We start from the raw sequence: 20,307 nt of genomic DNA, 5'->3' as shown, positions 1-20,307 counted from the left end.
CATCTGCCATAGGATTCTAATTGCTTAATGGCCGTATTATGATGTCATAATCGGCAATGTTAAGTCTATGGGGATTTTTAAAAAGTTTTTCTTTAATAGTTTAAAAAGTATAAAAGTTTCAAAGTTGAAAAGACATAGCAATCAGATCTGTTTGAAGACCTATGTTGCAAAGTTTGAATGACGTTTCTAAGTTAAACTGTTCAAGAGAAATTGCGTACGGAAAAGTGGTAAGCGGAATAATAAGAAGTTGCCTAGGAAGAACAGTACAGTGCATTTTCATGCACTGTAATAATATTTATTTATTTAGCACTTTTCAAGCATTTTCTAGTGCAACAAAAGTGCTTCACACACAAGACACAAACAAACAAATAACAAAAATGCCTAACTGAGCGGCGTAATCGCCAGCGTACCCGTGACGCGTGAAACATGAAACACAACATGTGAATCATACGGACAACAAACAAACAAAAAACAAATAATAAAATAAATAATTAATAAGACATTTTTAAAAGAAAACTCATGTTAATTTAGTCCAGTTGGTTGCATCTAGTTAACCGGCTGAATAGTCCAATGGCAATGATGAAGGCGCACAGCTGTGTCCAACCCGGAGGATAGGTAATCCGTTCGCTTCGCTTCAACTTGATTAGAGGCTACACAATTATTTGACTCGTTCATTTGAATGGAACTTGCAGCGGAACTTGCGAACTTCAATCTGCAGCGTTTTGAAAAGCTGTATAATTGACTACTTTAAAAATAGTTATGAAAAGCATTGTTTAGTTTAAAAATAGTTATGAAAAGCATTGTTTAGTTTGTTTAGTTTGGCCGGTAAAAACTGTAACTGACAAAAGTATTGTTCTATGTCCCTGTTTCTCTCTCTCTCCCTCTCCCTCCCTCTCTCCCTCTCCCTCCCTCTCTCTCCATCTCTCCCTCCTTCCCTCTCTCTCCATATCTCCCTCTATCTCTCCATCTCTCCCTCCCTCTCTCTCTTTCTCCTTCCCTCTCTCTCTTTCTCCTTCCCTCTCTCTCCATCTGTCCCTCTCTCTCTCCTTCCCTCTCTCTCTCTCCATCTCTCCCTCTTTCTATCTCCCTCCCTCCCTCTCTCTCCATCTCTTCCTCTCTCTCTTTCTCCCTCTCTCTCTATCCTTCCCTCTCTCTCTCTCCCTCTCCCTCCCTCTCTGTCCCTCTTCTAGAACCGTGAGCTGCAGATCATGCGGAAGCTGGATCACTGTAACATTGTCAGGCTACGCTACTTCTTCTACTCCAGTGGAGAGAAGGTGCCCGAGTCTCTTCCTCCCTCTCGCTTTTTCACTTTATTTATTTCTCTCCTTTTGATATAGTGTTATGTGGTGATAATGTAGTGATAATGTGGGGTTGATGGGCTGTACTAATGTGGTGATAATGTGGGGTTGATGGGCTGTACTAATGTGGTGATATTGTGGGGTTGATGGGCTGTACTAATGTGGTGATATTGTGGGGTTGATGGGCTGTACTAATGTGGTGATAATGTGGTGATATTGTGGGGTTGATGGGCTGTACTAATGTGGTGATATTGTGGGGTTGATGGGCTGTACTAATGTGGTGATATTGTGGGGTTGCTGTTCTGTACTAATGTGGTGATAATGTGGGGTTGATGGGCTGTACTAATGTGGGGCTGTACTAATGTAGTGATAATGTGGGGCTGTACTAATGTAGTGATATTGTGGGGTTGATGGTCTGTACTAATGTGGGGTTGATGGGCTGTACGAATGTGGGGCTGTACTAATGTAGTGATAATGTGGGGCTGTACTAATGTAGTGATAATGTGGGGTTGATGGGCTGTACTAATGTAGTGATATTGTGGGGTTGATGGTCTGTACTAATGTGGGGTTGATGGGCTGTACGAATGTGGGGCTGTACTAATGTAGTGATAATGTGGGGCTGTACTAATGTAGTGATAATGTGGGGTTGATGGGCCTGTACTAATGTGGTGATAATGTGGGATTTATGGGCTGTACTAATGTGGTGATAATGTGGGGTTGATGGGCTGTACTAATGTGGTGATAATGTGGGGTTGATGGATAGTAGAGCAGTGCTGTGGCGAGGCAGAGTGTGAACTGAGCATGCTCTGTTCCCTCTGCAGAAGGACGAAGTGTATCTGAACCTGGTTCTGGACTTTGTGCCGGAGACAGTCTATCGTGTGGCCCGGCACTTCAACAAGGCCAAGACCACCATCCCCATCATCTATGTCAAGGTACAGATCTCTCTCTCTCTCTCCCCCTCTGCTTTCAATCTCTTCTCTCTTTTTCTCTCTCAGTGCAGAAATTGTTGTATGAGGAGGACTTGGGTTGGACAGCAGTTGCATGTTCCATTGTAAGCAGTGTTGGGGAAGTTACTTGTAAAAGTAGTGTTTTTTCGTTAGTCGTTACTACTTAAAAAAGTAACCCGAGTTACCCTCTATGGAAAGTAACGTTTTACGTTACTCGTTACTTTTATGTTGCTCGACTTTGGGCAGAACCAAATATCTGTTCCAAAATGTGTAGGCCTACATAAAGTTCTACTATGGAGAACATAACAGGTATTTCTTTTGTGCTCTTTATTATAAAAATGCCACAAACCGAGCACTTGACAATAAAACATTGGGCTATTATAGGCTTCAACACCACCACTAAAGTAGCCTAGAAATCTAGACGCACCCTAGCAAATTACATTTGCTGCCAGGGCTAGTCTAGCAACTCTCCATTGGCTTATGTGCTGGAAAAATTAAACTTCTATCAGGCCAATCAAATCGTGTATAGAGACGTTAGGCGGGCTTAACATAATGATTGATGGCAGAGTTGCAACGGTTTGGCTTGAATTCCCTGCTACTTGAAAACAAAGAAGATGGATGTTGCTATTGGCGAACAGCATGACACGAGTTAAGCTTCTTTTAAGTTGGCAGAAGTTTGAACTAACCAACTAGCTAGTTTTCAGAAATAATCGTTTTCAGTGATAAAATCTCATTGAAATAATATGCATTTTCCATATGGGGTCTTAGAAGTCATCTGTCTCCTTCTAGCCACAGCATTTTTGTTGCAAACATAATCAAGCTAAGCGTGCTCAGATAACGTGATAGACGAGGCGCTGTTGCTCACCTGTCCATCATCGTAAAGCCCGATTTGATTGGTCCGCCAGCTCTGGGGCGAGCATAGTTGCTACACAATGGAGCAATGCCAGACCGAACTTCCCAGCTTCAAATGTTGTGGGCGGGACTAAGTTCGGCTGGCACCCAGGCTAGCCAAGGATTAAAGTTCTCCGTCATAGGACGGATTTCCGTCAATTTGATTTTAGAAATGTCATATTTGAGATCGATGCAGATCCGATGAGAAAAAAAATAGGAGGGGGGGGGGGACTGTCACCTTTGCTTTTCCTTTTTTAAGGCAACTACAAATATTAGGTAAATGTTTAAAGACCTAATAGTGTTCTTGAGAACTTGCTGTGTCTCAATCCGTGACCGCTCAAGAAGATACGGCCTACGTCAGCCATGAGTTTCGCTTTGTATGTTGTACACACTTGTCTCGGGCGTTTGCTTAAAAAAAAGAACACGTATGGAGGACTATAACGGTCTAAAAGTTGGATTATAGTGACACAATCGAGACAGCTGATGAGGTTGGCCAATCCGTTTAATTTTTTTGGATATGATATTGTGAGCTCTATGTGCGAATTCGGAGGCTGTGTTCTTTCCGTGCATCAATGTAGACACTTACTATCGCGAACTCTTGTCAGGGGAGGTCATTCATTTTGGGTGTCACCTATGACTTAAACAGATAGCCTGCTATGCCACCCGATGTAGGCTACTATTATTGTTACAGTTTTTAATCAATGCAACTAACATTATGTGTAAAGCGACGCAATATAAACCGTAGCCTATGCAATTTATTATCCCATCTGTTATGACATACAACAATGTTTTTCACAATTTGCGACGGAAGATTTTGACTGAGCGTGTCGAGTAAGGGGGTCAGTCGTGTTTGTGATGCACAGACAGCCTTGTAGCCTATTTTGCTTAGGCCTCACTTTGAACGACAATAGGTTGTGAGTGTATGTTGACAAAAAATAACCATACAATTAAAATAGTCAACTTAAAACTTTGCTATAAAATATTATTAATTTATAGCACAAAACCATAACCAGTGGGCCTACCAGAACCTCGCATATTAGCGTCATGATTTGTGTGCGTCTATTTGGCAAGGCCACTAGCTGTCATGGATGCGTTGTTGCTAAAAGAAGGCAGGTATCAAAAGTTAAAAAATAAATGCAGATGGGCAGCTGTTGGAAACGGGGGAGAACTAACAAGCCATGGTGTAATGAAATTAAAGTGCCAGGAGTTTGCTTTTGCGCGGTTCGCTGCAAGAAAATTGTTTATGGATGCAATAGGAAAACGTTTTAGCACGCCACCAATCAGAAGACCGCCATAAGGTTAACGTTCGTGCACTTTAGGACATCTTCCCTACCTGGTGCAACTAGCCACCACGACAGAGGTAGGCTACGTTTATCTATGGCTGACCGTTTTTACGTTTAGAAAGTAGGCTACGCATGTTCTTTCATAGCGCAACACGACCTGTCCTTAACCATATCGCAACCTCTTGTCAACCTTATACAATCTGTTGCTGAAGACAAAAGCGCCGTCTCCAGATTGTCGTTACAAATGCGCAGACCTCCTGCATGAGCACACACAGTATTGCTGCTCATTGGAAAACTGAGTTGTCTGTAAAACTCAAAATTACCATGTTTTCATTAAATGCGGATGAGGCAACAAATGGAAATATGAACAATATCTAGAATGTTCTGATTTGATACTTTGATGAGGAAATGGGAAGTCTTGCAAACTTGATTTTATAGATTTTACTTGGTGTTGAATTGCATATTAACAAGAAAAAAATCTCCCCTTTAAACACTTTTGGCCTGAAGTAATTAAATAAGAGTGTGTTAAAGCCTTTCTACAATATTGCTGCAGTAGAAAAGAACAGCAATGGCTAATCAGCAATGGTCAGGGATGGTACTAAAATATATTTTTGTTCATCAGGAAAACTCAATCTCAATCAAGAACACTCTCAATTCGCCTTATTCACATGGCGGCCATTGGCGGCTAAAACGAGGCTACAGGGTACACAAACCATAGGATTGTTATGTTCTATGCATTCACCTGTAGGTGGCATTAATTATATAGTAAGTGTACCCTGTAGCCTCGTTTTGGTTTAAACAATGGCCGCTGTGTGAATAAGGCGAATACTCCCTTTACTTTGCTGTTTGCATCTTTTTGTACATTAAAAACCAATAGGTCGTGACCGCAAAAGGGGTGCTATCTCTATAGGTAGATATGAACAACGTATGACTTATGGCCTGAAAAAAGTTCAGTCAAACGATTTTTTTTCACTTTAATCCCTGAGGCTAGCGTTACACTACTTTTTACCCGAAAAAGTAGTTATGTTACTGTAACGCATTACACACAACACTGATTGTAAGGAATGCAAATTCTTTGGGATATGATCGGCAGTTTCTTTCTGTTGAGCCCGGAGGGTCTGAGTTTCAGCAGGATACCTCCTTTCCACAAAGATCGGTTTTAAAAGGAGAATTTCGGCGATTTTTTTAACATAGATCTCCGTTTCTCGAGGTCAGTACTTTCAGTACGAAATAAAATGGAAAATAAATCAGTGCTACCTAGCTCGAGTTGCTGCACCCAACATCTAGAGCAACCAGGCAGTGGTACTCTCTGGGGTCATGGCAAACATCCGTTTGGACTAGACTTAGGATGTTGGAGGTCTTTTTATAAGGCCCTAATAGAGAAGCAAACAGCCAACTTACAATGGAGGCTGGTTCACGAGGCCATAGCTACAGACAGACACGTGGTGCATCCTAAGACAGCAGTTGGGACGGAGTGTTTTTTCTGTGGGGTTGAGTGAATGGTTGACCACTGTTAGTTTATTGGAAGCTTTTGAAGGGGTGGTTGAAGAAGCTAGGAGTAGCTTTTTTCACATGGAGGTAAAGAGGAGGAGGGAGATATGTTTCACCAACTTCTTATTGGGTTCAGCAAAACTGGCCTTTGAAATACGAGAAGGAATAAGATGCTGGGGACGGGTTCAGTTGACCCTGTGGAGGTCGTAAAGGGAATGGGGACTGGTTGAATCAAAATCTGTCTCTCTCTCGCGCCCCACCTCTCTCTCTCTCTATCTCCTCATCTCCCTCCTCTTTCTCTCTCTCTTTGTTTATCCCTCCATCTTTCTCTTTCCTCCATCTCTGTCTCCCTCTCTCCCTCCATCTCACTCTTTCCTCCATCTCTCTCTCTCTCTATCCCCCATCTCTCGCTCTCTCTCTCTATCCCTCATCTCTCTCTCTCTCCCTCTCTCTCTACTTCCATCTCTCGCTCTCTTTCCCTCCATCTGTCTCTCTCTGTCTCCTGCAGGTGTATATGTACCAGTTGTTCTCTATCCATCTCCTGCAGGTGTATATTTACCAGTTGTTCTCTCTCCGTCTCCTGCAGGTATATATGTACCAGTTGTTCCGCAGTCTAGCGTACATTCACTCCCAGGGCGTGTGCCACCGCGACATCAAACCCCAGAACCTCCTCGTGGACCCTGACACCGCCGTGCTCAAACTCTGTGACTTCGGCAGGTCAGTGTGTGTGTGTGTGTGTGTGTGAGTGTGAGAGAGACCCTGACACTGCCGTGCTCAAACTCTGCCACTTCGGCAGGTCAGTGTGTGTGTGTGTGTGTGTGTGTGTGTGTGTGTGTGTGTGTGTGTGTGTGTGTGTGTGTGTGTGTGTGTGTGTGTGTGTGTGTGTGTGTGTGTGTGTGAGTGAGAGACCCCGACACCACCATGCTCAAACTCTACGACTTCGGCATAAATTTCAACGTCGATTGACACTGCACGGAACGATTTGACATTTGACAACCACAGAAACCCTGACAGCCAGTATTGTTAGTGTCTTTAGAGTTCTGGATGTGGACGAGCCCCCCTCCCCACTGACCTGGTGTGTGTGTGTGTGTGTGCAGTGCCAAGCAGCTGGTGCGTGGTGAGCCCAATGTGTCGTACATCTGCTCTCGGTACTACCGAGCACCTGAGCTCATCTTCGGTGCCACGGACTACACGGCCAACATCGACGTCTGGTCTGCGGGCTGCGTGCTGGCGGAGCTTCTGCTCGGGCAGCCCATCTTCCCAGGGGACAGCGGCGTCGACCAGCTGGTGGAGATCATCAAGGTGGGACACATGAGCATACACACACACACGTACATGCCTGTAAAACGCATGGGTATTTATTTGCTTCAGTAGCAACAAGTGTCTATATGGGCCAGGCCTTTAATCCCTTTCACACAAAACCTTGATGGGAAATACTATCAAATTGATTACGGCACAAATAATTGAGGAATAGATACATATCCGGACTTTACCTGAGACAAACCAGGGGGATGTCTGGACCCGCAAGCACTTGTAGTGACTTTACTGACCAGTGTCCATATATACCTGATAGGATGACCGTTTCCGCAGTCCTAAAAAGCACCCATATATACCTGATGGGATGGCCGTTTCCATAACCTTAGTGTGTAACTCCACTTATGTTTTTTTTGTTGTTGTTGGATTGTCATGATGGTCAAATAAAATCTAGAATGTTACATGTACACTGTATTGATGTAGGCTAAATGATCAATTTTGGTTCTATTTTGGTGTTTAAAGGAATTATCCGGAGTAAAATGCACTTTAGATCAATTTACGGATAATTGGGAGTACATACGTTGAGTTGACATCAAAATCATGTCATTCGGATGTGTTTTGAGAAAGTTCGATTGGCCGTTTTCAGTCAAAACTCTTTAGCCTGGAAGTGACCCGGGCATGTCATTTCGCCGCTACAAAACGCTATTTTTATACCTCTTCTACAGTTCCAAACAACATTACACTTACGTGGTAGTGAGTAGAAGGTCCCTAAAGCCAAACCGAAGTATCCCGAGGTCTTTATGTGGTCGGATAGAGAGTCCAGAATGAATTTCATCAAGCCAGTACCTTTCCGGAAATGTTGCTGCTACAGCTCCCATCTTTAGGGGAAAGTCCATAGGAGTCGATTGCCGAGTGTGGAGTAACACGCTCTGGAAATTCACAATTTCGTCGCCGTTTTTAAAAAAAAAAAAACAGTCCAGTATTTCTTTCGAAATCGAAATGAAGTTGTATGCAACAGCAAACCCTAGCTTACTAACAGGTTGGAATTTTGAAATGTCACGTGACGTGATGTCGACTCCAATCGACTCCTATGGACTTTCCCCTAAAGATGGGAGCTGCAGCAGCAACATTTCCGCTTGATGAAATTCATTCGTATCATCCGTAAATTGTTCTAAAGTGCATTTTACTCCGGATAATTCCTTTAAGGCGAGACACTACAGGTGAATAGGGTAAAATGTTTAACAAGCAGATATCACTATGAAACTTATCCAGTTCTTTACTTACATTAATATGAGAAAAAAATGTATTACAAGTTTTCTGTAATTTAATGTTTACATATGCAAATTAGGCATTATCTAATTAAATATGCGCTAATTTGCATACATTTTAAAGCAAGAAACCTGAGCATTGGATACAGCCAGGTTCAATATTATGTTTTCATTGTGTTCAGATAATAGATGTTGAAAAATATCTGAATATGAATATCTACTTTAGTTATCCTGTAAATCAGAATATGATGTCAATAGCCCTAAAAAATCGATTTTTACCATGTTTTTAGGCAGAAAATGTCATGTAAGTCAGGCTAGGAATAATATATCTACAAACCCCTCTGTAAAAATCTTCTAAATATGGTTAGGCATAAGTCTAGAAAGTTTGGTGTATGTAAGTGCTTCTGAAGTGGAGTTTCCTTGCTCAGAGTGGGAGAGGAAACTCGTTTTGAGAAAACAGCCTTGAAAGAGCCAATGAGATTCCGTTCTCAGCCTAGACTCGACTTTGAACTTTCGCGATTGGTTGCTGATACAAAGGAAGTGTCCATATATGGATCACATAGCGTGATACAGGAAAAACAGAGCTTTCCAACGGTACTACACACGATATGTTTTGGGTCACAATCGCGGGAGTGAATGCAAGGTTAGAATGCTAACTTTCGCTGAATTTAGGATAAATATACAGTCGCGAGTAGACACAATATAATGAAATAAACACCTAAATGTGTAAATCGGACTTTTTTGTTGTAGTAGTTTGATAGAATACATGCTAAGGTAACAGACTAGCTCAAAATCTCGAAATTGACCAGTGCATGAAAAAACGATGTTTTCAAGAGACAGTGTACAAGTCTGGTATAAACCCAGCTTCACGGCTTGGAGATAACCATTATAGGTAGCCCGCTTATTGCTGTAACTTCGTTAGGGGGTATTCACAACTGCCTTGTTTAGTTTGTTTGAATCAAACTAAAACCTTGGTGCGGACCTTTTGGGCAGGTGTGAATACAAGCAATCGAACCCGGGTGCAAGCGAACTGAGACCCAGCTGAAGAGGTCCCCCTGGTACGGTTTGTTTGAGATGTGAAAGAGACCAAACCCAGTTCTAAAAATCATAAGCCTTTTTGGACGTAACAGGCTCCCGTTCCCATTAGCACTAATGTTTTGTTCTTTCCTGCAACACATCTGCTGTAGTGTTCATTTTGTCACCTATTTTTAATTTAGTCTTAGTCTTGTGACGAAATGTCCATTTTAAGTCTTTGTCATATTTAGTCATTCAAATATCATTTTTGTTAGTCAAGTTTTAGTCGACTAAAAGTCTTGTCATTTTAGTCTAGTTTTAGTTAAAAGGAAACTAAAGGTATCTTAGTCAAGTTTTAGTCAAAACATTTTTTTTTTTTTACCAAATTATTTCTGATTACCATTTCAGTCAAATAGTGTTTCACACATCTCAATTTTCCAACAATATTGTGTGTCCACAGGGCTAGTTCGTCTGTTATAATTACTCATTCCGATTTTTTGTCAGTCAGTATGTTTACATGACCAGGTAAGTCGAGCTACAGTTATAGCTCGGCTGGAATTTGACCATAGACAGTAAAAGATTTGACTGGACCACTGTCATGATCTTCGTAGACCCAAATTTTAATGTTTTACTCCGCCATGCTAGATGGCGATATGCGCCCAAACGCAACACATTCCCCAAACTTTACGTCTTAGCTAACTTGCTAGCAAACTTTCCATATTAGCTTACTTGCTAGCAAACTTTGCATCATCAGTGAAACTAGTTAAATAGTTGACATTACTTGCTGAACATTTTCGTATGGACATTCTGGGGGATGTTAATTTGTATATGTATGAGAGAAGCTTCAACTTATGGGTATGTAGCGTTGTGGCATAAAGCTTAGGTAGTTAGCTTGCTAACTCTGGCAGAAATCTCCAGTGTTCTTGTTCCATGTAGTTTCATGTTGCAGCCACAGGGTTGCAGCAACAGCACGTAGACTAGCCTACAGGAAAGCTGCTGCGCATGAACTCATTCGGAATATTTTGAAAACGTAACAGCTAGATATTCTGTCTTCTCATTTTGTAGACGAAAATATAGAGATATTTTATCTTAGTTTTTATTTCATGCAAAACATTTTAGTTTTGTCTTTTTTGGTCAACAATAATGCATCTTAAGATGGTCTTAGTCAGTGTTTCAGGACATTAGTGCAGTCTCGTCATCGTCTCCTCTTAGTCATGGAAAAAAAGGTCGTTGACTAACATTCCTCTCGTCTCGTCTGACGAAATTAACACTAATCTGCTGTTAGCATGCCATGGTAGGCGCACATTAGCATGCCATGCTAGGTCGCACATTAGCATGCCATGGTAAGCGCACATTAGAGCTCTCATTTACTAGCTTTCTTGCAGCACATCTTCGTCGTTGCGTCGTTGAATTATAAGCATCGCGTGGTAAATCTCAAACGCTCTTGCTGCTCAAAATTTTCTGCAAACGTTTGTAGCTCTATAAACCAAATCAATAACAGGACAACGAGTGCAGCATGCAAGATCTGCAAGATTGTTTACCTTCACTTTGGGATTCCCTCTTTACCCCGCCCCAGACCAATGATTGTACGGTCTTTGCACACATGTGATTTTGTTAACATATTCTTGGCCTGTTGCAAAAAGTGTAATGTGAAAATGTACCGCACCAAACCAAAAAAAATAAACATTGTATTTGGTCCGGACCAAAGAAAGTGAACAAAAGGACTTTCTTGGTGTGAATACCCCCTTACTGTTAACTGACTAGTCATTACAGGTCAAACAGAAGCAAACTACATTACTGTCAGTAAACGGATAACCTTAAAGGTTGTATCAGCGATGGCGGGGTAACGTAACTTCTGTTGACGTTCAAACAAAACAGAGCTAGCTCGCTACTCCCTTTTTTTACTCCGCCTTTTTTGGGCCTGCAATCGCTGATACAACCTTTGATATTACAAAAAGTAAGCCTTGGGTATTGACAAGAAAATCAGCTCATGTTCGACAAACACAGATTATAATAATAATGTGAGTGTGTTGACTGACTTTACAACATTTCAAACAATGTTTAATTACAAACATTTCATCTGTAATTCAGCCTTTGCCATGCACTGTATAATTCCGCTCTTGGTCTGCTAAATGGATAAATGTGAATTTTGTGTGTGTGTGTGTGTCTGCTAAATGGATAAATATTAAGTATAATTTTTCTATAAAAGTGTCTTCTAAATGGATAACTGTAAAATGAAATATGTGTGTGCACTAAATGGATAACTGTAAAATGTAGCGTGTGTGTGCTAAATGGGTAACTGTGTGTGTGTGTAAATGTAAAGTGTAATGTGTGTATTGTTAGGGGATGCCCACGGCGGCAGCCGTATCCACACACAACAACAACGCTGTCTAGGGGAAACTAAATACGTACACTTCTACCTGCCATGGGTCCCTAACCTCAGTGTAGCATTATGTCGTGTCAGTCAGTGGGTAGGAGGCTAATTGCGTGGGTGCAAAAACCAGAGGGGTAAGCCTACGCCAGCTTACCTCAAATTCTCGTCTCCAGGCCAGCCCAAGCTACCGGCCTGATGCCGGCCAGCCCAAGTGTCCGTATGTCCAAGTTTACAAAAGGGGAAAGGGGGGGGGTCAGTCGCTGTAGCCCAGTCCTAAAATCCCAAAGGTCCTAAAAGAGTCCTGAAGTCCCAAGGTGAAAATCCCAGAGACTCACCGAACTCCAGTCCTCTTCCAGCGACGACAAACACTGCAGTCCCACAATAGCGCTAGCCGCCATTACCCACCTGAGCTGCCTTAATAGCTCAATGAGCCAATAAGTGGCCAGAGGTGAGCCAACGCCCCCTCTGGTGGATGGGATGTGAAAAATGACCGTGTCATGTCTGACCTGTGCCTCTATCCTAACAGTATAAAGTGTGATGGATAACTAAATGGATAAATGTAAAATGTTGGGTGTGTGTGTGTGCTAAATGGATAACTGTAAAATGTAGTGTGTGTTTGTGTGTGTGCTAAATGGAAAACTGTAAAATGTAATGTGTGTTCCAGGTGCTTGGGACCCCCACCAGAGAGCAGATCCGAGAGATGAACCCCAACTACACAGAGTTCAAGTTCCCCCAGATCAAAGCCCACCCCTGGACCAAGGTAGGTCACACACACACGCCTTACATTTCATTTGCTTAGATTTTGTATACAGACACACACACATTCCTCTACTCCTAAAGGCTGATTTATGCTCCTGCGTCGAATCAACGCCGTACCCCCCCAGACCCCACTGCGTCACCGCGAACCCCCTCCGTGCACCCCCCTCCTAGCCGTCGACTGTAGCTCGACGTGCACCTCCAAAAATGTGTAACCTTGCGTCAGCGACGCAGACTGCAAGGACTGTGATTGGTCAACTCGTCCTGTGTGTTGATAACTGGTGTTTAAAGCAGCCTACTGTGGGGAGTTAGCAACACGCTAGTTCACTGACTAAACTCAGACATATTTTGGTTACAATGACGGGATTATGTCCGTAACGTAACCTCAGACTTATTTTCTGGTTACAATAACTAGGTCGATGGAATTTACTGTGTCTATTTCTCGATACTTTTTACAAAATCTAAACAAGAAATAGACCAAACAAATAAGATTAATATTTCAGCACGACAGCCCCCACCCCACCCCCACCACACACACACACACACACACACACACACACACACACACACACACACACACACACACACACACACACACACACACACTAAACTAACCTCTGACCTTTCTCTCTGTCTCAGGTGTTTAAACCACGCACACCTCCGGAAGCGATCGCTCTGTGCAGCCGTCTGCTGGAGTACACGCCCGTGTCGCGTCTGTCGCCCCTGGAGGCCTGTAGCCACGCCTTCTTCAATGAGCTCCGCCTTCCCAACACACGCCTGCCCAGCGGCCGAGATCTGCCACAGCTCTTCAACTTCAGCCCCGTGGGTTAGTCACACACACACACACGTTTACGCCGTCCTTAGGGCCCGTCTATATGACGCTGGTTTTTTTTTAAACCGGTGAATTTATGTTATCGATTAGGACGCCGGCATTTTACGAGGCTGTAACTGATTTGAGTGGTGGTGCAGTATAAACAGTATAAGACATATAGTGCAGTGTAGACAGTAGCATACAGTTAAGAAAGTGGTATGGTTTACAGTAATATAATTAAGCAATTAGCCACTCGAGTCGGTTACACTGATTTTGGAACAGTTAAAGGGTGCGTGGTTAGGCATGACGCGCTAGCGGAGTGTATGTATGTGTGTGTGTGTGTGTGCTAGCGGAGTGCCTAAAACCCCCCTTAGCGGTTCTAAATTCAGAGTTATTGCTTTTCTAAAACGGTTACTACATATACCTGGCAAGATTCCATTTGCAATTTCCTGTTAGTGACTCAGGAAAACGACTCGGAACCCGACTTGGGAGGAGAGATGGAACGCAGCATTATGTATGCGAAGGTCACACACACAGTGTGCTGAAACATTCTTTATCTATCCACCTGTGGCCCTATACACACACACATAAACACACACACACACACACAAACACATGGGGATACACACACACACAACACACACACACACACACACGGTGTGCTGAAACATTCTTTATCTATCCACCTGTGGCCCTACACACACACACATAAACACATGGATACACACACACACGGTGTGCTGAAACATTCTTTATCTATCCACCTGTGGCCCTACACACACACAAATAAACACATGGACACACAGACACATGGACACACACACACACACACACACACACACGGTGTGCTGAAACATTGTTTATCTATCCCTTCACACCCTTGTTTAATAAGGTGGGGTAGTTCATGGCTGTATCCATGGCAGCAGCTGCTGGTGTGTGCATGTGTGTGCAAGCGAGCATGTGTGTTGTGTGTGTGTGTGTGTGTGTCCATGTGTTTGTTCATGTTTATGTGTGTGTGTATTTTAATTCTCCTGAAATATGTGTGTATTTCACAGAGCTGTCAATCCAGCCCCAGCTAAACTCCACCCTCATTCCTCCTCATGCTCGTACACAGACTACACCTGGTAAGACACACACACACACACACATATATATATATATATATATATATATATATATATATATATATATAAACAAACATGTATGGAGACACACACTCTATACGGATCCGCTCATTTTAACAAGCACGCACACACACACACTCTGTACAAACCACACTCTCTATGCTGTGAGGAAGTACAGGGGTTGGACAGAAAAAAGAAAACTTTTATTTACACCAATGTTTGGGCATGAATAAGAGTCCCAATTCAAAGTCAAAGTCAAAGTCAAAGTCTGCTTTATTGTCAATTTCTTCACATGTTCCAGACATACAAAGAGATCGAAATTACGTTTCTCACTATCCCACGGTGGAGACAAGACATATTTTAACAATTTTAAGTCCACAGACAAACATAACATTCAAGTAAACAAAAAAGTAAGTAAATAAGTAAATAAGAGGGCACATATAATGAAAAAATAAGAGCAGCAAAATTTGGTTGAAATTGTGCATAGACAGTCAATAAAATAAAATACTAGTGCAAAGTCAGGCCAATAAGAGGCTGAGGTAGTTCTGTTTGACCTAAGTAAGAAATAAAGTGGCATAGTGGTGCAAGTTATGTAAGAGCAGCAGAAGTGTTGTGTTTCCAGGACAACAACAACAAGTTGCAAAGTGTACAAGTGTGCAAGTGGAGTGGTGCAGGCGGCCATTTGTGGGTCCAATGTCCAGGATGTTATGTAGCTGAGGGTGGAGGGGGGAGAGGAGGGAGAGAGTTCAGCATCCTAACAGCTTGGTGTATGAAGCTGTTGGTGAGTCTGGTAGTGCGGGAGCGCAGGCTTCTGTACCTCTTCCCAGAGGGCAGTAGATCAAACAGATTGTGAGCGGGGTGACTTGCATCACTCACAATTTTGGTCGCCTTGCGGGTGAGGTGGGTGGTGTAAATGTCCTTCAGGGAGGGGAGTGAAGCACCAATAATCCTTCCAGCTGTGTTCACTATGCGCTGCAGGGCTTTCCTGTTGTATTCAGTGCAGCTTCCGCAATTCACACAGAACCCCATGTTATTTACCATGTTGTTTACCCATGTTATTTACCATGTTGTTTCCGTTATGGAATGGATGAACGCCTAGACTTTCCTCTGCTTTCCTCGCAACTGCTGTCTCTCCACAAGCTAAGCTTTTGTTGTCATTTGACTAGTGTTGCACGGTGCACCAATACTACAAAACTATCGCAATACCCTTAAATTAGAAACATCATAATACCTCCTGTCGTTTCTCCTCACACACACGCGCAGCTTTCAACCTGCAGCTGTCATAAGTAGAGACATGGCTGCTAGTTTAAGTGATGCTATGGCTGCACAGCAACAAATAATAGTGGGCTAGTGTTAAGTTGATTTGCTGACTTGCACCTCTCAAGTTTGTGTTGCTAACCTACCTAGGCTATGGAATGTAGTTCATTTAAGCCTACTGTTGGGTTTAATGACATTTCCGAAATAAGCTAAACTAACTTTTACATCTTGAGAGAGTTCCTTCTAGGTGACTATACCGTTAGCTTACGCGTCTATCATTCATGTGCCTACCAAAATCATAGAAATGAACATTGCAAGACACTTATCTCTTCTATGATGCCAGAAAGGTTTTCTTTGACTTGTTCGTTTTTTGAAAACAGATAGAATACAGTGTTTCCTCTAGGATTTTTTTAAGCACTGGGGGCAGGCCTGTCCGAACCAGCCCCACCACCGTCCCCCCGTCCCACGGAACTGACAACTGACACTTCGCTGCAACACAAACAATTATATGTATTTACCTCTATTCACACACAATGAGGCATTATTTTCAGTTGTGATTGAGCTGTATATTTGGAGAATCTACAACAGGTCTGCACAATGAATTTTGAAAGGCAACTGCGACTATTGTACGTCTGCCCCATTTCTGATACCGTGGGGGAAGAAAATTAAACCGTGGGGGGCCGCCACTACCAAATCAACATAGAGGAAACACTGAGAATAGAAAACATAATGAATTGTATCCATATATCCTTGGATTATTTTCCTCTAGGCTAAAACCATGAGAATGAAAGCTAATTACTTTCACATTCGTCTTAAAGTGACACTCAAGGCACTCAATTAGACCTACACACCACCACTGTAATGACATTAAAGACAAGTGTAATAGTTTAAAAATCAATATGAAGTATAGTAAATATGCAGATCATAAAACACTATACATTATTATAGTTATATAAAATATATAATGTTTATTAATTGATTGATCGCAAAAGCCACGCCCCCTTAGTTATTGTTGCTATGCCCATCAAACTCAGACCAGAGTTTGCTTTACAGACCTGATTTCATTTAGAATCCGTCGATAGACTCCAGTATGACATGGAGACACATGTATAAAAAATCATATCTAGGTTTGTTGGGCGAGTGTGATTCACTGATATTAATATTAGCTGTGCTAGATAGACTTGCATGCATGCTACAAGGAGACTGGGCCATGTCATGTAAGCAACATGGTACTGCAAATAAACGGAAACATAGCCGACATTGCAGAGCCACTTCAACTTTATTCATTTATAGTGAATAAATGTTACACTAGTGTGCACAGCCTCATGCTTTTCTGATGTGACAATGCTAGCACGTTAGCAGCGGTTAGCTAACTATGCTAACGTTAGTTATCTACAAGTCTCCTCCTAGTGACAATCATATTATACACAATGCTGGCAATGCTGAGAACAAATCCTTATTTGCTGAGAACAAATCCTTATTTATCTTACTTACATTGAGTTGACTGTGTGGCTTAATCCACAGATGTGGTGGAGCACTGTTTTGTTATGGTTTGCTTTAAATAGTGGAGAGCTGGGAGGAGAGAATCTATTCTAATTTAACATAATTACAGAAAACGTAATCAAGATTAAAAGGCATTATTCTGTGTATTGGTGTTAATCCCACACATGTTGTTTGGCCGTCCTTTTCAACTCACATCATTATAAAATCCCATAAAACCGGACAAAAATCACGGCAAGGCATTAAAGGTGGCGGAATGAAAAATTTGGGTGCACCTAAATTTTGAGCTGGTGCACCTAAATAAAAAAGTTAGGCACACCAGTGCTACCTAGGCAAATTACCCTTGAGCCCTGACCCATGTTGCTTGCCATGCTGTTTCCGTTATGGAGTCCAAATCCTGTACTTATGGCCTGTTATAGACACCAAAGACACCTTTATCTGATTCATACCTCAGTATTTCTGAACCTTAAAAACATACTGCTGTATCTCTGTCTCACTCTGTGTGTGTGTGTCTCTCTCTCCCATCTCCTCTTTGCTGCTGTTCCCCTCCGGGCCACCAGAGGGCGGTGTGTCAGACAGCCAGCCCCAGTCCAGCTCGGTGTCCGGCCCCCTGAGTAACAGCACCTAAGGGGCCCTCAGCACTGCGGCGGAGTCCCCCAACACCTCACTGCCCCCTGTTGCAAACCCCTGTCCACACACACACACACACACACACACATAAACACACACACCTGTGCACTCATGTAGATCTGGTAAATGCTCCTAGGTTTCTTCATCGTCTTCATCATTGCCAAACCCCTGGCTACACACACACACAACCATGTTCGCGCAGAGGGTTGAATCCTGTGTGCATTCATGCATAACTGATATCACCATCATCATAATGGCTATACTAACCTCTGCCCCCGACCAGATGTGAAGATGATGATCAGAGCTGTCAGGAAGGTGTGTGAGTGGAGAGAGCCGTGTGTGTGTGTGTGTGTGTGTGTGTGTGAGTGAGTGAGCGCACTGTGTATGTATGTGTGTGTGTGTGAGTGTGTGTCCAAATTTGGAAGCTGCTCTGAGCAGCACTACGCTGCTGTAGCCCCCCCCCCCCCTGCTGGTCAGGCGCTGTCATGGGAACAGGCCGGCAGGATGAGAGCCTGAGAGACTCAAGCGGTCGCCCCCCCATGGACAGACATCATGTTTTTACTGCCCATTTTAGAGAGGCGCTAGATGGACTAAGTCGCTTTTTAACAGACAAGTATGTTTTAGAATCTGGGATTGACGCACACTCACACACATTCACTCCAGCATGAGGAGAGGTTTTTTAGCAGATGTCTTCAGACCTGTCAATCTGAGATTTTAATACATCTCGTTAATCTTAGGAAAGAATGCTTGAGAACACACACACATGCACAGACACACAGGGGAAAGTTTAGATGACATCAGATGCATCTCTGGCTTTTCACTCCGAGCTCCTAGCACACACATGCACACACCTTCTCCCACACACACACACGGTCACACAGTTGGTTTATTTTACACCGTTTTTCAGTTTAACCTGACATCATTTTGGGGTGCTGGGTTTCTTTAAAGAGGATGCACTTTAGTGTTGCACTGTCTGTCTGTCTCTGCCTGTGTGTGTGTGTGTGTGTGTGTGTGTGTGTGTGTGTGTGTGTGTGTGTGTGTGTGTGTGTGTGTGTGTGTGTGTGTGTGTGTGTGTGTGTGTGTGTGTGTGTGTGTGTGTGTGTGTGTGTGTGTGTGTGTGTGTGTGTGTGTGTGTGTGTGTGTGTGTGTGTGTGTGTGTGTGTGTGTGTGTGTGTGTGTGTGTGTGTGTGTGTTGGTTTTCCTCTGCTCATCATCTCACAACATGGAAGAAACAGTCTCACACACACACGCACACACACACATACGGTTGAACCCCCCCCCCCCCCACACACACACACTGCTAATCTGTAAATATCAAGTACCTTTTATTTTGTTATTATTTTTGTTATTATTGTTATTATATTGCTGTTCTTGTAATTTGATTTTATTATCTCTTTGGGTTAGGGTCTCTCTCTCTCTCTCTCTCTCTCTCTCTCTCTCTCTCTCTCTCTCTCTCTCTCTCTGCTTTTATTTATTGTTTTGCTGTTCTGTTCATTACGATTTTTATTTTATTAAAACTGCGCGGGGGGGCTGGGCTGGGGTGATATTCTGTAATTGCGACGTTCTGTTCTGTGATCAAGGTCGGGACTATTCTTCGGTACATGCCATGGCTGAGCTAGTCTTAGCTCTCTGTGTGTGCGTGTGCGTGTGTGTGTGTGTGTGTGTGTGTGCGTGCGCGCGTGAGTGTGTGTGAGAACCTGTGCCTGGTTAAGACTCACAGGCACATTATTGTACTGTAGTATCTGTTATGCTGTTATCAAGTCAAAGGGATTGACATCTGTTCCCAGTGTCATCTCTGCCAGGTGTGTGTTGGGGGGGGGGGGGGGGGGGTAACGAGTAAAATGTGTTCCCATTACCTGATATCTGAATTACTGTTTCATGAGTGTGCATGTGTGTGCGTGACCTTGCGTACATATGTATGTATACGCCTAAATGTGTGTCTGAGTGTAAGATAGCTGGATTGGTGTGTGTGTGTGTGTGTGTGTGTGTGTGTGTGTGTGTGTGTGTGTGTGTGTGTGTGTGTGTGTGTGTGTGTGTGTGTGTGTGTGTGTGTGTGTGTGTGTGTGTGTGTGTGTGTGTGTGTGTGTGTGTGTGTGTGTGTGTGTGTGTGTGTGTGTGTGTGTGTGTGTGTGTGTGTGTGTGTGTGTGTGTGTGTGTGTGTTGCCATGTACAGCCACAGATGTGTTGGGCCTTTGGACATCCCCACAGTCCAGGACACACTTCCCTCATAGGGGAAGGGAGGGGGAGAGAGAGAGAGAGGGGGGGGGTCTGTGTTTTGTTTGTTGTTATAAATAATTAAACTCATTAATAAAGTGATGAAGTCTCCATTTCTTTTTGACTCCACACTGATATGATAGTCATATTAGGGACGTACATAGAGAATGTTGGCTTCCTCTCCTTATTGCTCAA

General features: G+C 43.0%; 1 protein-coding gene across 1 annotated transcript in view; it reads left to right on the top strand.

Annotated features, from left to right (window-relative positions):
* gsk3ab (glycogen synthase kinase 3 alpha b) overlaps positions 1-18,969 on the top strand; it is a 31,852-nt gene extending 12,883 nt beyond the window's left edge. The window contains exons 3-10 of the mRNA XM_076280608.1: positions 1,191-1,274; positions 2,120-2,230; positions 6,497-6,627; positions 7,008-7,212; positions 12,485-12,580; positions 13,216-13,402; positions 14,443-14,511; positions 17,829-18,969. Coding sequence (XP_076136723.1) covers positions 1,191-1,274; positions 2,120-2,230; positions 6,497-6,627; positions 7,008-7,212; positions 12,485-12,580; positions 13,216-13,402; positions 14,443-14,511; positions 17,829-17,896 — 951 coding nt within the window. The 3' untranslated portion in view covers positions 17,897-18,969. The remainder of the gene's footprint in view (positions 1-1,190; positions 1,275-2,119; positions 2,231-6,496; positions 6,628-7,007; positions 7,213-12,484; positions 12,581-13,215; positions 13,403-14,442; positions 14,512-17,828) is intronic.
* The last annotated feature ends 1,338 nt before the right edge of the window (positions 18,970-20,307 follow it).

The sequence above is a fragment of the Alosa pseudoharengus genome, unplaced genomic scaffold (genome assembly GCF_046254945.1).
Source record: "Alosa pseudoharengus isolate Yale_2024_CS ecotype anadromous, Long Island Sound unplaced genomic scaffold, YU_APseudo_1.1 YU_APseudo_1.1_scf_12, whole genome shotgun sequence".
Lineage (NCBI taxonomy): Eukaryota > Metazoa > Chordata > Actinopteri > Clupeiformes > Clupeidae > Alosa > Alosa pseudoharengus.
The sequence above is the reverse complement of the archived record's forward strand: the minus strand, read 5'-3'. Positions and strand labels throughout refer to the sequence as shown.